The sequence below is a fragment of the Bactrocera tryoni genome, chromosome 2 (genome assembly GCF_016617805.1).
Source record: "Bactrocera tryoni isolate S06 chromosome 2, CSIRO_BtryS06_freeze2, whole genome shotgun sequence".
Taxonomy (NCBI): Eukaryota; Metazoa; Arthropoda; class Insecta; order Diptera; family Tephritidae; genus Bactrocera; species Bactrocera tryoni.
Window position 1 is genome coordinate 47,015,459 of NC_052500.1, and position 14,427 is coordinate 47,029,885.

At 34.5% G+C, this 14,427-nt stretch overlaps 4 protein-coding genes across 6 annotated transcripts; 2 read left to right on the plus strand and 2 right to left on the minus strand.

Moving 5' to 3' along the window:
* Positions 1-1,241: 1,241 nt before the first annotated feature.
* LOC120768409 lies at positions 1,242-7,321 on the minus strand. Of its 2 annotated transcripts, none has more exons than XM_040095090.1 (2): positions 7,262-7,321; positions 1,242-7,204 (listed from the first exon to the last, which is right to left on the minus strand). In XM_040095090.1, the coding sequence occupies exon 2, from the start codon at positions 7,185-7,187 to the stop codon at positions 1,242-1,244; it is 5,946 nt and encodes a 1,981-aa protein (XP_039951024.1). In that variant the 5' UTR covers positions 7,188-7,204; positions 7,262-7,321. The 2 variants fall into 2 exon arrangements, with proteins under 2 accessions (XP_039951024.1, XP_039951025.1); XM_040095091.1 differs by having other exon boundaries at positions 1,242-7,213; positions 7,262-7,276.
* Positions 7,322-9,630: 2,309 nt separating this feature from the next.
* LOC120768307 (28S ribosomal protein S18b, mitochondrial) lies at positions 9,631-10,438 on the plus strand. 2 transcript variants are annotated; one of them, XM_040094944.1, is made up of 3 exons: positions 9,631-9,732; positions 9,841-10,036; positions 10,090-10,438. In XM_040094944.1, exons 2-3 carry the CDS (start codon positions 9,969-9,971, stop codon positions 10,418-10,420), a joined length of 399 nt encoding a protein of 132 aa, XP_039950878.1. In that variant the 5' UTR covers positions 9,631-9,732; positions 9,841-9,968; the 3' UTR covers positions 10,421-10,438. The 2 variants fall into 2 exon arrangements, with proteins under 2 accessions (XP_039950878.1, XP_039950877.1); XM_040094943.1 differs by having other exon boundaries at positions 9,653-10,036.
* A 23-nt stretch (positions 10,439-10,461) lies between these two features.
* On the plus strand, positions 10,462-12,059 carry LOC120768306 (pyridine nucleotide-disulfide oxidoreductase domain-containing protein 1). Its single transcript, XM_040094942.1, has one exon. The coding sequence runs from the start codon at positions 10,484-10,486 to the stop codon at positions 11,963-11,965; it is 1,482 nt and encodes a 493-aa protein (XP_039950876.1). The 5' UTR covers positions 10,462-10,483; the 3' UTR covers positions 11,966-12,059.
* Positions 11,978-12,656, minus strand: LOC120768308 (transcription initiation factor TFIID subunit 13). The gene is made up of 3 exons (XM_040094945.1): positions 12,546-12,656; positions 12,146-12,485; positions 11,978-12,089 (listed from the first exon to the last, which is right to left on the minus strand). The coding sequence occupies exons 1-3, from the start codon at positions 12,588-12,590 to the stop codon at positions 12,067-12,069; spliced, it is 408 nt and encodes a 135-aa protein (XP_039950879.1). The 5' UTR covers positions 12,591-12,656; the 3' UTR covers positions 11,978-12,066.
* Positions 12,657-14,427: the final 1,771 nt, after the last annotated feature.

Sequence of the window (14,427 nt, forward strand, 5' to 3'; positions counted from 1 at the left end):
ATATTTTCAAGCCTTTGAACATTGGTTCTACCAGTTTTTGCAGCATTATGGGCATAATCCCATCAGGACCTGCCGCTTTCTCTGTACCCAGATCCAACGTAAAGAGATAAACACGCTCACCCAATTTAATTAAGAAAGCTCACATATTGGCGCAGATATATGGGGAAGTTCTTCCCAGGCGGAAGTTTTAAATATTTTTATTGGGTATATGGTGGAAATATTGATCCGATTCAATCCATTTTTGATATAAAGATATACCATTATCAGGAAAAGATTGTCTCCTAAATTTAATTAAGTATATCACATATTGACCAATTTTTCAGTAAAAAGTCAACTATATACACTGGGGTTACTTTTCAGGTATTTTAATGATTTAACGCACTTTTAGCAATTTTTAATAAAACCGTTATATTATGGGAAGTGAGCGTAATTATGATTCCATTTCACCTATTTTTGCGCTGTCGCATGAGGTGTCAACATGATTTTTCCTGTGCAAATTTGCACAATTTGCAATTAGCTTGAATAGTTTCGGAGGTTTATACATTAAACTTATTAAGGGGCGGAGGCACGCTCACTTTTTAAAAATCTTGCTATTGGGATTAGTATACAACTAATTAGAGTTTTGTATTTCAATTTAGTTCTTCGTTATGGCAATTTATAGGAGGTTTTCCAAGGGACACGTATTTCAAGTTATAGCATGCACGTGCGGACAAACAGACATCTGGAGTTCTACTTGTCTCGTCATGCTGATTATTTATATGTACATAGCGTTTTATCTCTATCAATTAGTTTTATGTGTTACAAACAAACGTTAGGTGTACAAAACTATTATACTCTAAAGCAACATGTTGCAAGAGTATTAAAAACTACAACATTATAGATCAACCTTATATAAAAGTTGTAATTCATTTAATTATTCTGATTATTGTTATCTTGAAACTTAAGCGAAATAATACCGAAGAGTTAGATTATATTTATAATTTTAAGCCGCAATTTCATCACAAAAATATAATAAATTTCATTAACAATAAATAACAAAATAAAAACATTTGGGGTGTACATTATTAACAAAGGCGTTTTAATTCAACAAATTAAAAAATACAGTTTCAATGGTAGCAAAATTTTGTAAGTGTTTTTTTCAATTTTTTTCCAAATATTTTTAATTGTTTTAGAAGGACTTATATTATATATTTTTAAGAATATCATCTAAAATAATTTAAATATAGTAAAAATATAAAAAACTAATTATTAAAAATATTTAAGATTACATCTAGCACATACGACAAATCTGTAGCGAAAGGGGTTTGTGAAAACTTCTTGGAATTAGTTTCCTTGAGTGACTCCAACTGCTGATTCAACTGCCGCAGATGTTTGGACAAATTGGTACATCGTAGCATAGCGACGTACTTAGCACCACCGGAGGCTAATTTCCAAACACCAACACATGCTATCAATTGTTCTTCATACGAAACATATTTCTGTTCCGCATTTGATGCTGCTGACGAACCCAGTCGTTCGCCAACAATCGTATCAATTGTACAAATAAAGTCGTTTGATGTCATCAAAGCAGAACGATTACTACCCAAAAAACACATATTGCGCAATATACGAAGCGTCAATATGCGTACAGTGCTGCTGGGAGGAGACCGTATAATTACATCACAGAGAGCTCGCAAATTGCGCATATGCGCACCTTCCGGATAGCGTGAAAATAACTCCCAAAACTGCAACCATGAACGCAGTATATCGGCTTTAACTTTAGGCGATTTTAAGTGAAACGGATGCAAGCTATCAAACATGTCCAACATATGTGTTTTAGTTATGGTGACGCGACCCTCTGCACACGAGCAACAATTCATAACTATGCGCAAGCCCGTACTGATAACCGGGAAACTTTCGGCATTGTTAGCTTTTACCTTCGTGGTTTCGGCTACGATCAACTTAATGACCAATTGCAGTAATGAGTGCACATATCCGGAAAACAGCACCGCAAACTGTTTACATACGGCAAATGAATGCTCACTATGATGACAACACACCTGCAGTACTAGCTCTTTTAAGTCACCTGAGTGTGGCAACCACGGCCACAACTGCATTAGGAGCTTGGAAAGTGCTACACTTTGAAGATTATCCGTGAGCGCTGCATCAGCAGCGGCAAACCAATGCAAGTATACGTTTAGTAAAAGTTTAAAATTTTTTACCAAAGTCAATTTTTTCTTCTCGCCATAACGGCGTACGTAAGTAGTAGCGCAGCATTTGAACTGTTCAAAAAATGTATCAAAAATTTGCGTTATTTTATCGAAGAGTTTCAGATTTTTCGCGGCCAACCGTGCGCCTACAGAAATTCTCAGAATCACCCCCAGCGTTTCATTTACTTGCACTTGTGCTTTGGTTGGTGCGTTAGTGAATTTGATCGTCGCTATGGAGTAAAGGTGCTGAAATAGGCGAAACAACTCTACAAAGATAAGAGCAATTGGGGATTTTGTTGCTACTGTTATTGACGAACTGTTACTGCTCGCATTTTCATTTTCTACTAAATCAATATCGACGCTTAGATCCTCACTGAAATTGTCATACTGTCTCTGCGTCAGAATTTCAGTAAATTTCGCCACTTTTAGCGCGATAATGTCTTTATTATCCGTTATTGCGACATTGCGTTCCAGTGTCACTACAATGTTATTTGGCCTATTTTGTTCTTTCTCTTTATTCTGACCTTTGATTAATAATAAACTCAACGCTGCCAATGAACATCGTTGCAGCGGTGTATTGAGATTCTCAATTGCAAAAGCGCGCAACAAATGCCTCACAAGCGATGCCGGCGCTTTGGAAATGTTGTCACATAATTTCTCATAAGCCATATCATCTTTACAAAGAACCAACAGCAGCTGCAAAACATTTACAATCACTGCATCTAATATATCTGGCTGGTCGAATAATTGATAAAAATGTTTAAGCCAAACTTGATCACGACACAGGGTGCGCTGCAGTAAAGGGAAATTTGTTGGATAACATGCTCCATATAAGCGGCATATTTCGCCGCACATGACATAGTATTTGGGATTCTCATCCGCCGCTGACATTTTCAGTAATTCATATAATTTTAACATAAAATCACTTTCACACAACTCTTTAGCGAAATCTGGTTTATTTTCCAACATTATAGAGCATATTTTACAAAAACAACTTATCAAATCACAATTAGTTACGCTGATTGGGGAATTATGATCAAAATGTAACGGTAAAGTTTGTTCGAATATGCAACAACCTCGTATGGCTTCGTTTGCAAAGAATAGAAATTTATGTCGTGTAAGTAATTGAAATGCATCCTCTTTTTTCTCAGCTCCACTGAGAAAATTGGTAAATAAATTCGCAGCTAACTGACGTACCACTATCGATTCACCGCCATCTAAAAAAGTGCACAAACAACATGCCATAAAACCGCCAGGCAGATAGGATAACTCATTTTCTAAAAAGTCAATACCAGTTGTTAATGTTGTACTGTTATCATGCGGGTCGTCATAGCGTGAAAAATATGTTAAAATACACCAAGCCAGCGCACGAACTTTTCGTTCACAATGCCCGCATAGACCACTCAAGTACTTTACGGATGATTGGCAAAGCTTAAAACTACGTTGTGGTTCCTCCAACTGTGTATAAAGCCGACATACAATAGTCAGGCAATCAATCTGCCATTGTGATCCGGTTTGCGTAAATGACTTTAATACAAGTGATAATTTTATGAAGCGTTTGCAGTATGCCATGAGTTGCCTATCCGCAATAGCAATATCGTAACTGCTTAGTGTAGCTTGTAGACTCAATAAGCAGCGTATGCGTAGGAAATCACGTTTTTGAAAGTGCCGCGTCATCAATTGGAATATCAATTCAAATAAATTGCTATGTAAAATACGCAACTTTTCTTTGTCTCCATTTACAGTTTTAACGGATTCCATTAAACTTCTCAATAAAACACATAATTTGTGATACAAACGAAGTGAAGTATCCTCGTTTTTAAGTAGCGCAATAATAGCATGCTGAAAATCCGTTATTAAATCCTCTACCAAACGTATATTTATTATAGTCAAAGGCAATTGTACGCAGAATTGACAGAGATCGATCAATACTTCAAAAAGTTCATAATCCGACTCATTACCCGGCGGTAATTGCAAGTATTTACTAATCATACCATATAGCTCGTTGACAAATTTGTCGGGCATCAATGTGGTGGCATTATTAGTTTGTTGATCGCGCAGACTAAGCTGTAATTGCAATGAAATACTCGCATATATCAGCGACTTATGATCGGTAGCATTTAAAATTGCTCTCAAAAATCGTTGTATATTATGTTTCGAATTAGTAGCGCTCATTAAGCGCCAATCACGTAATTGCAAATGCAATTCTGCATCAAAATCGTAATCCTTTTGCTCTTCCAAGTACTGTTTAGGTACAGGAATTTGATCGTCATAAAAGGTGTTTGCTATTAGATGCCGCAAATATAACGTGGCTTCCGTTTTATTTGCGAAAATTTGATCATATTCATAGAGCGCGGTATTGTGTTGTTCAAACGATTGCAAATCAAAGTTTAGCGGCAATTGTAAATTACCTAACAGGCTGGGTGCCTCAACACGCTGGTTACCCAAAACTACAATGAAACTTGAATAAAGTAGGAGAAACAGACAAACACAGGCGTCCTGACGTAACTGTATATCATTTTGATAGAGAGCAATCGCGCGTAACAGTAAAATATATATATTGGGTGTATCTGATAATTCGCAACGCAGAGAAGCGTCATATAACAACACCTTACAAAGTATACTGATTGCAGGAATTGCAGAGCCGGTATAATCTTCATACGATGTAACCAATAGTGCATTTTCAAGCGCTTGTAAGATTAAATAATGAGCACTCTCTTCACAAAAGGTAGTTAAAGTTTCCCATTGCTGGCACATAACATTCAATTGCATTAGTGTTGTTTTGCGTATCACTGGTTCCACATCGGTCATTTCTAACATATTCAGCAAATTATGTAAAGTATCTCTTTCATAAGAAGCATTAACGTCTGTAAATATCTTTTGATATTCCCGAGGACTTTTTAAAATACATACATCGTTGGGTATTACATCGCTTATATGTAGAAGATTTGGTACATATTTATCAGCGTCTGGTAGTGTATTCATAATGTAAAGAAGGCGCGCTAAAGCTTCGCTACGTATATTACTGTGGTGATGAAACATAAATATAATATTACCTTGCAATACCGTCAAAAAAGGCAGTTGTTTTGTATCTGGATCAAGTAGTTTTTGCAACAGCAGTGTAATATTTTGCGATTGATTACAACACTGTAACAAAGGCAATATTGGTAGAAATAAATGTAATAATTTTAGCCATTCTTCACCCAATAAGTGCTGAGATTTTAATATTAGCGTTAATATTTCTTCACTAATTTTGTTTAAGTATTCGTTTTTATTATCGCCACATATATAAATCAGATGGAGTAGTAGTTCACTGCTCCATGGTACACCTAGTACTTGACATTCTAGCAACTGTCCATGTGTCAAACCAATATTATAGCGTTCGTTTTCCATTAAGCATGCAAAGTGCCGTTTTACCGCCATAGAAAGTATTTTGTAAACATGTATCCGCAGTGGCTCATGTTTCAACCGCATTAAATTAAGTAATAGTTCTGTAGCTTTCGACCGCAAGTCGGGCTTCTCTAAATATTGTGCGTTGCAATCTATAATCGATTGAAATACATATTCAGTTAATTGTACACTTTTCAAATTTTCTATAGCCACAAAAATATTGGGTTCATTCAATAGTATTAATTCGCTATTGATAGTTCGTGGATTTCGAAGTAATGACACTGCAAATCGAATAGAGCTATCATAATGTTGCAGCTTTTGACATTGATCAAAGGTTTTAGAACCAAATATTTGCTTACGTTTTTCAATATTACGATAACGATGCGGGAAATTGACTTTGAATGTATAATCACGTAGCAGAAAGTCTAACATTTTTGAATCTTCCTTCTCCGTTTGTTCGTTGATATTATGAGCTGAAATATCATCTGTTAGGCATACAAGTAGGAGATATTTAATTCTTTTCAATGTGAAATGTCCATCTTGCTCAAAGCAAATTTGAAGATTAAGTATAATTGAGTATAGCCTTCGCAACATATCATTATCAACACTTATTTGTTGAAGACGAAACAGCTCAAGACAGTCTCTAGCGATTCCCATAATATATTGCATTTCTTTACGACATTCGTGCACTAATATTTCCAAAAGTTGTACACTCTTTGCAAGAACCAAGCGCAAAATAGTACTCACTTTTAATTGTGTATTTCCGGATATAAGTGTTGCTGCTGTATTTGTTGAATATGCACTTACATTAGAACGCTCTTTTGATCTGGCCAAAAGAAGCCGCAAGTAAATTTTAATTGGCCTCATAACTTTTTCCAATACACTGCATTTTTCAAAATCATTTAAATTATACAGTTGTAAAAGACGCAAAAATACATGTGGAGCTTGAAGCATATATTCGGCAGGATAATCTAACATTGTGATTTCTAGATGTAGAAGGGCATTCGACATTTCGCGTTCGTCAACATCTGCATTAGTTAAAAGATCTGCTATAAATCTGAGTGCAGTAAAATCTGCCGGTGTTGGTTTTGACCACGCTGGTTCGTAGTCATTGGTTACAAAATTGCTTAAAAACGTTTCACTTTTAGCACTGTCATTTTCATCTGTATCAATAAGTGAAATAGTTTCAAAAACTTCAATAACTTTATCTGTTTCATTTTTCATTTTACTATCTTGGTAGTGGCACAGTATACTTTTTACTTCATCCACCAATTGTGATTCGGTTTGATAGTTTTTGACTCGAAGTTTAACTTTATCCATCTCTCGCTTGAAACGATTCATACCAAGTTGTTTAATAGCTTGTTCATTGTAGCTTGATCTTAAAATTTGTATAAGTAGTTGGAGGACGCGATTTCCTTCACATATTGGTTCAAATCCAAACCAACGGATGAGTTGTTTACACAATTCTCCTACTTTGAATTGTATTTCTTCATTATGGTCAAAAGCACGATTTAACTTATTCCAAATTTGTTCAAATGTTCGCAACCGAATTTCAGACGACTCATGAGTAAGCTTTTGTATTGTTGAAGGATCCAGTTGCAGAGGCATATTAATTGCATCTTCATCTATAAGCACTAGAAGTAATAATCCGAATAATTCAAATAGAACAAAAGATTTATTACCTATAATACACGATTTTAATTGCAATAGAATTTCCTCTATCTATTTAATTTCGAATTGATATATTATTAAATTTTTATTCAATAATATGTTAAAACTTTGAGCAAGATGATTTTGAAACCACCACTATTTATTTTTGAATTCAATGACAGGGCGCTCTGTCAGAGATGAGAAAATTTTGATAGTTTCTTGTAAATAAAAACTATCAATGCGATGATATAGCGATGTATGACTATTATGGAAGGCATACACGCACCAATTATTGTACCAATTTCATCGAATCGTACAACTGATTGTTACGTATATGGGGCAGTTGTATGAGTTGTACCAACTGATTGGATGAAAATCAAAATTTTTTGATATTTTGTCAAGTGGGTTGTGTTAGTTGAATCGTGTTTGGCTTGGTCGTGCGATTTCAAACGATTTCGCCATTTTATTTCGGCTGTCGAAGCGCGTCATATATAATAAGTAAAGCAACAACTTCCGAATTCATGTTTAAGGAACGAAGTGAATATTCAAAATGAAGTTGGCCTCAAATAGTATTAAAAGTTGGGTCGTATGTAGCGACAAGGGCAATTTCTAGCCCAACCAACTAATTGTTGTGTGTATGCCTTCCATTAAAGTTATTTTATTATTCTGCTATGGCTGTTTGCCAAATATTAAAATTTTTCTATGTTTGAATTGGGGTGAACAAGTTTACATTAGATTATTGACAAATTTTACAAAGTAAACATTTGGTAAGTAAAATTTTGACAACTGAAATTCAAAACAAACGCAATTGGGTCGTTTGAATGTAAAGCAAATTATTTGCTCTCTAATAACAATATGAAACTACAAAAAATTCATTAATCTGAAGAGTTGTTATTAATTCAGAAATTAATCATTAAAAAAAATAATACAAAATTTTTGAAGAACCAGTTTCTTCAGGGCCATGCATGTATAATAAAGATTTACAGCATTAGGTTATTCTTGCTCAAACCTCACAAGAAAGAAGTACAAAACACTCATCACATGAGGTGAAAAGCACTTTGGTGTGAACCAGATATTTAACAAAAACAAACAAGACAAAATAAAAAAATGGGCAATCAAGAAAAGTTTGTAAATCTGCAAATTTATTAAATTTGATGCATATATAATATAACAATTCAATTTCTTTTTAGGATTTCAAAATGTGAAAGAACAACTCAGGAGCAGTTGCAGCATTACAGGGTATTATTTCAACATAAATATCTTTTTATCTGCACATGTATTAAATAAATACATACATATTTACAAATAAAATTGTGTCTGAATTATTGAAACATAAATATGTATATGTTATACTATGTTCGGACCGACAACGAAAACATGTTTTCGTGGGAAAAACTGGTTTTCGCACGAAAACTTGTGTTTTCGTCCATGTAAAATACGTCAAACGAAAACACAGTTTTCGCTGAAAACTACTTGAAAACTTACATTCCACTCATTATAATCGCTGCCTGCTTTAGTTTAATCGATGTTTTTGGAAGACATATTTTGCCGGACCTAAATTGTCACTTGATATTTGTTTACATTCCATATTCAAATACAGCTGTCACTTGATATTCTCATATTAGGGGGATTCTCTTGCTCTTGCACAACTTTGCACGGTGCAGAAATTGCAGAATTTTCTTCTTGGTGCAACGGCACAACAACAATAACGCAGAAAATTATTTGCAATGGTTGTAAAATATGTCAGACCAAAACCCATGTTTATTTTCGTGCCGTCATATATCACTAGATTCTGCAATGGGTGCTCTCTTGGCCTTGCGTATTTCGGTATAGGATTTTTGCATTTTGTGTCATCGTGCAATCTTGCAAGAGCATGCCGCTATTGATAGTTGTCAGTGAAAACTCAACGAAAACACACATTGTCGGTCCGAACGACTTAGATTCCACAACATACAAATGTGTTTTCAAAATGTTTTCAATGTCGGCCCGAACATAGTATTATTTTATTCATACCTGGAGGGAAGTAAAATGTACATACACCGTAGGTAACATATTTATTGTAATAGACAAATACTTATATTTATAATAGATAACGCCTTTGGAAGAACATTCCCCCCATTCTATTTCAATAGAAATATCTTTTAAAAATATTGAACAACAACAAATACAACCGATTTTGTATTGTGAGGTTTGCTTCCGCACATCACAAATTTGTGAGGTGATTGTGAGCTTTTGAAATCACGTCAGCTTACGGAAAACCGCACAAGTAACAAAAACCTCGCAATAACGAAGGTGGTGATTTTTGTGAAGGCATGAGAATAGCGCTGTTATTAATTATTATACTTCAATTTATTTTTGGTAGGCACGGGCTAAAAATCGCAAAGTCGATGATTTTTTTTAACCTCTTTAAAAGCTACACCGTGCAGGATTGAGTCATCACTGAATAGTTTTATTATTTAATATTTGGTTAGGAACGATTAGATTGTTCTTCCATCAGCTTAAAGTAAAATGATTACAATTTTAAGGACAATATCTAGAAATCTTATTAACGAAAAGTTTTCTGTTGTTAATCGCGTTTGCTTTCCTCAACGACTGACATATTTTCATTCAGGTACATTTTTGAGGTGTGATGTAAAGCCGGAAGAAAACGTTAATGGTTTTGAATCCAATAATCTTACTGCTGATGAAATAAAAAAGCGGCAAAATGACCGAACACAAGTTATTCCAGTAGAAACATCCATGAGATACCTTAAAAGTTCTGCCTACAAAGAAACCTATGGAGATCAATTAGTTTGGGAGCAGTATAGGTACGAATCTTCTGCATATTTGTATATATTTATCTCATATTTTTTTATCGTAGGCGCAACCACAAAGGAGCCATTCCACCGCGTAAAACTCGTAAAACTTGTATTAGGAAAGGAGTAATATCTACCGGAAATCCTTGTCCTATTTGTCGTGACGAATATTTAGTGTTAGACCACCGAAATATTGACTTACTGCAACAGTTTATTTCACCACATACGGGTCAAATTCTAAGTTATTCTAAAACTGGCCTTTGTCAAAAGAAACATTTTGATTTAACAGTGGCCGTTGAACGTGCACGGGATTATGGACTTATAACTTTTGACGTACCATTTAGAGAATTCGATCTCGACGAATACTACGGAAAAGCTGAAGTAAAAAATAAATAACAAACCAGTACACTTTAAATTTACATAATAATTTAGTAATTTTTATATGGAAGAAACAAAATAATGGCCTCAGATAGTGGTGACGATATTACACAATTTGAAGAGCATTCATCGACATTCCTTGTAGTTGGCGGTGGGATCGCAGGTGTAACCTGTGCGGAAACATTAGCAATTTACCATCCAGAAGAGAACATAACTTTAATAACAGAATCGAGCGTTATAAAAACTATTGCCAATTTAGAACCCGTTGCAAGATATGTTTATAAATTTGACGTAAAAGAACAATCGTTGAACGAGAAAAACTTATGCCATGTAAGCCTTCCACCTGCAATTGTAACCATTGTTGACCGGCTTAAAACTATAGAGGCATTGGATCATTTCGTTCTCACTGAGAATGGTCGACGTATCTATTATAAATCTATATGTCTCTGTACTGGTGCTACACCTAATCTAGTGCTTGGTAACAATCCTCGAGTTATTGGAGTCCGTGACACCGACTCAGTTCTAACACTGCAGGAATTTTTAAAACATGCCAAAAAAGTTACTTTGCTGGGTAATGGTGGTATAGCTAGCGAACTTGCTTATGAGTTGCATGGAATTGAGGTACATTGGGTGGTCAAAGACAATCATATTGCGTCAACCTTTGTCGATCCAGGTGCAGCCCATTTCTTTCAAGAGTCAATACACCTCAAGAGACCAGAGGGTAGCGATGCAGACAAAGAGAAATCACAATCCGTTTCTATTGTTAAACGTCTTAGGTACAAAGAAATACAATCAAAAGACCTTTGTAAAGAAAACAACAAAGTTCGTGGTGCGGCTTTGGGACCCGATTGGCACAGGAATTTCACATTAACTGGCAATTCATTATCTACAGCTGATTCACCGATTATACACTACAAAACACATATTAAGGAAATAATAGAAGAAAATAAACAATTATTTATTACGCTCAACAATGATGAACGTATTGAATGTGATTTCCTTATATCCGCAACCGGTGTGGAACCCCATCATAATTATTCTTGCTCGATTCCTTTATCTAAGGGATCCGACGGTGGAATCGCCGTAAATGACATGATGGAAACAAATGTTTCAGATATTTATGCTGCTGGCGATGTTTGTACCGCTATGTGGGAGCATGGTGATCACTGGTTTCAAATGAGATTGTGGACACAAGCTCGCCAAATGGGTTGTATGGCCGGACGTAGTATGGGCGCAAAATTAACAAATGAAGTGATTTATCAAGACTTCTGTTTTGAACTATTTGGACACGTGACTCAGCTATTTGGTTATCCTGTTGTTCTTCTCGGGCGATATAATGGCCAAGGTCTAGGAACCGATTACGAGTTACTGATTCGAAGTACTGCTGGTAAGGAGTATATAAAGTTTGTACTACAAAATGGACGTTTACGAGGCGCAATATTGATTGGGAACACAGAACTTGCTGAGACCTGCGAAAACCTTATATTGAACCAAATTGATCTTACCCCATATGGAGATGACATTCTCAATCCGGATATCGATATTGAAGATTACTTTGATTAAAAGTCATTGCTATTAAAATATTTTGTTTCTATTCATACTAGTATATATAAATTGAAAATAAAATAATATTACATGAAAACCACTGTTTATTTAACCTTTTGTCATTTGATTTTTGCCTCATTACCTGGAAACAAAGTAGCATTAATTTTTGGAACGCATAGGGTTAAATTTCATACTCACCGACGTATTTAATTTCATCAAAAGCTTTTCTGGCTTTCTTTAATTCTTCATTCATAGTCAATAAGTCTTTGACACGGGCATACTTTCTTTGATCTTTTCTAACTAAAAATATGATATCTTCTACTTGTACACGCCCAGTACGTCCGATCTCCATTGCTTTGTGAGTCATTTCCGTTATAAATTCAATAACAATATCTTCTAATAAATCCACACTCTCAGTATACGGATTCTTATCATCACCAAATCCATACATCATACATCGAAGCTCCTTGCTGAACAGCCTTTTCCTCCCAGCCGTAGTCGACACAAATTGTTCCTCACCAAGCTCATCTTCGTCGAACTAAAACAAATTAAAAGTATTACATATATGAAAAGATTCAAAACCAGATATTCAACATACATCCGGAGTTTCAAAGTTTTCGTCAATGTTTGTGTTTGTTGTCATCTTGGCAACTGATAATTGACTGTGTTTATTTATTTCTAAAAACAAATTAGTTATGACAAGGCATGTAAATATTATCGATTAACTTTCAACCGAATATTTACAAAAACTAATCTAGAGATGGTGGCGGACATCAAATATTTTAGGAAAACTTTATAATAGCATCACAAAAATTTGGAGATAAAATGTGTATGGTATGATGTTAGAGATTAAGAATATATATTAAAAGTTGAAGTATGTAATTTTTCAATGTGTTTTCCAACATTTTTTCTAAATAGTTTGCGCGAAACACAATTTCCTACAAGACGGTGGTAACCGTCATTCACAAAACCATTTGTAAAATTTCACCTCTTATCCCTGCAGGACGGGTAGCTGTTAGCAAACGTGTAGGCGACTTGTTATTGTTCACTTTTGCATTCCTTAAAATATTTGTTACTTTTGTTCAGAGAGTGGGAAAAAATAACACATAGCTATTTGATGTTCAATGGTTATCTCGCTCTAACCAATGGCAAATATCACATGCTGCCTTGTTCTAACAGAATACATGCATTTGTTAGCAAATCTCTTCACAGTATGTTACGGGTAACAAATTCTTTTGTTAGCGCATAGCTTACCTGTGTGTTATGGATAACAAAAAGTATTTGTTACCCGAATAGTGTTAGTGTTATTATTTTCGTTATCAGTTTGTTACCTATATATATAAGCATGTTAGCAAGAACAAGCAGTAACAAGATTATCTGTTACCCATTTGTTACTTCTAGCAAATTCAATTATTTTAAATAAAATTCAGTTTTTTTTTTAAATCTCGCTTTATTTAATAATAAAATCAAAATCAGATATTTAGTTAAATATAATAAATATAAGTAATATGAATATTATTATTGCATTCGGCAGAAAAATAATACAAGTTATTTCAGTAAAAAAGTTATAATGCTAAAAATTCATATTTGTTAAGGTAAAATAAGAAACTTCAACTTAGAACTAATATATACAACTTAAAACTAATATGTGCAACTTAAAACTAATTTATACAACTTAAAACTAATATTTACAACGTAAAACTAATAGTTATAGTACAACTTAGAACTAATATGTATTTACAACTACGGCGCAGTACGCCGTCCACACTGCCTTTCGCACCCTGTGCTCTTCCGATGATATGGGCAGTTTCGAAGCGAGCTCCACGTAAGGCTCGTCCTCCAAATCACCGGTGATGCTTACTTTGCGCCTGCACCTCGGCCTACTCTGGCATCTAGAAAATTAAAATATAAAAATTAGCTTCTGTGTTAATTTGGTAATATAATACTGCGTTACTTACTTTGTCTGTTAGGGACTTTTCAATTGCAGTGAGACGGGTCTCAATGGCATCCAGCTTCTGGATTATATCTGAAAAACATAAATGTATTTTTATAAAGCAAATACTAATATATTTATGCTTAATATTGCTTAGGAGCAGAAATGCGTATATATATATATGATGAAACACTAATGTTGTTTTTATTTTAAACAATTTTAGATATTCTGCATACGAACAAATATCTTGGACGAACAAATGAACATTTTTAGTTATAGAGGAGGTTATCCAGTTCAAGAATATATGTAGTTATACTCGCGGGAATATTCGAGATATTTGCGTTTAAAACTGAAAATTACCACTATTTAGAAAACATATTTTTCGATTTAAAATTAATTTTACACTTATATTTCGCTTTTTATGTTCACTAGCCCTTCACTAATTGGTGTAAATTTTTTTAATATTAAACTTATTGTTGAATTATATTTATTTCACATCAACTAAAGGATGCAATATTGATCTGAAGAACCTCCTCTATCCGACCAT

Bases quoted from the DNA above. Each gene is read 5' to 3' on its own strand.
- LOC120768409 (XM_040095090.1), bottom strand. From the start codon at position 7,187: ATGCCTCTGCAACTGGATCCTTCAACAATACAAAAGCTTACTCATGAG.
- LOC120768307 (XM_040094943.1), top strand. From the start codon at position 9,738: ATGATTACAATTTTAAGGACAATATCTAGAAATCTTATTAACGAAAAG. The intron at 10,037-10,089 runs GTACGAATCTTC...TTTTTATCGTAG, and splicing joins TTAGTTTGGGAGCAGTATAG to GCGCAACCACAAAGGAGCCA.
- LOC120768306 (XM_040094942.1), top strand. From the start codon at position 10,484: ATGGCCTCAGATAGTGGTGACGATATTACACAATTTGAAGAGCATTCA.
- LOC120768308 (XM_040094945.1), bottom strand. From the start codon at position 12,590: ATGACAACAAACACAAACATTGACGAAAACTTTGAAACTCCGGAT. The intron at 12,486-12,545 runs GTATGTTGAATA...AATTTGTTTTAG, and splicing joins AAAACTTTGAAACTCCGGAT to TTCGACGAAGATGAGCTTGG. The intron at 12,090-12,145 runs GTGAGTATGAAA...CTTTGTTTCCAG, and splicing joins TGATGAAATTAAATACGTCG to GTAATGAGGCAAAAATCAAA.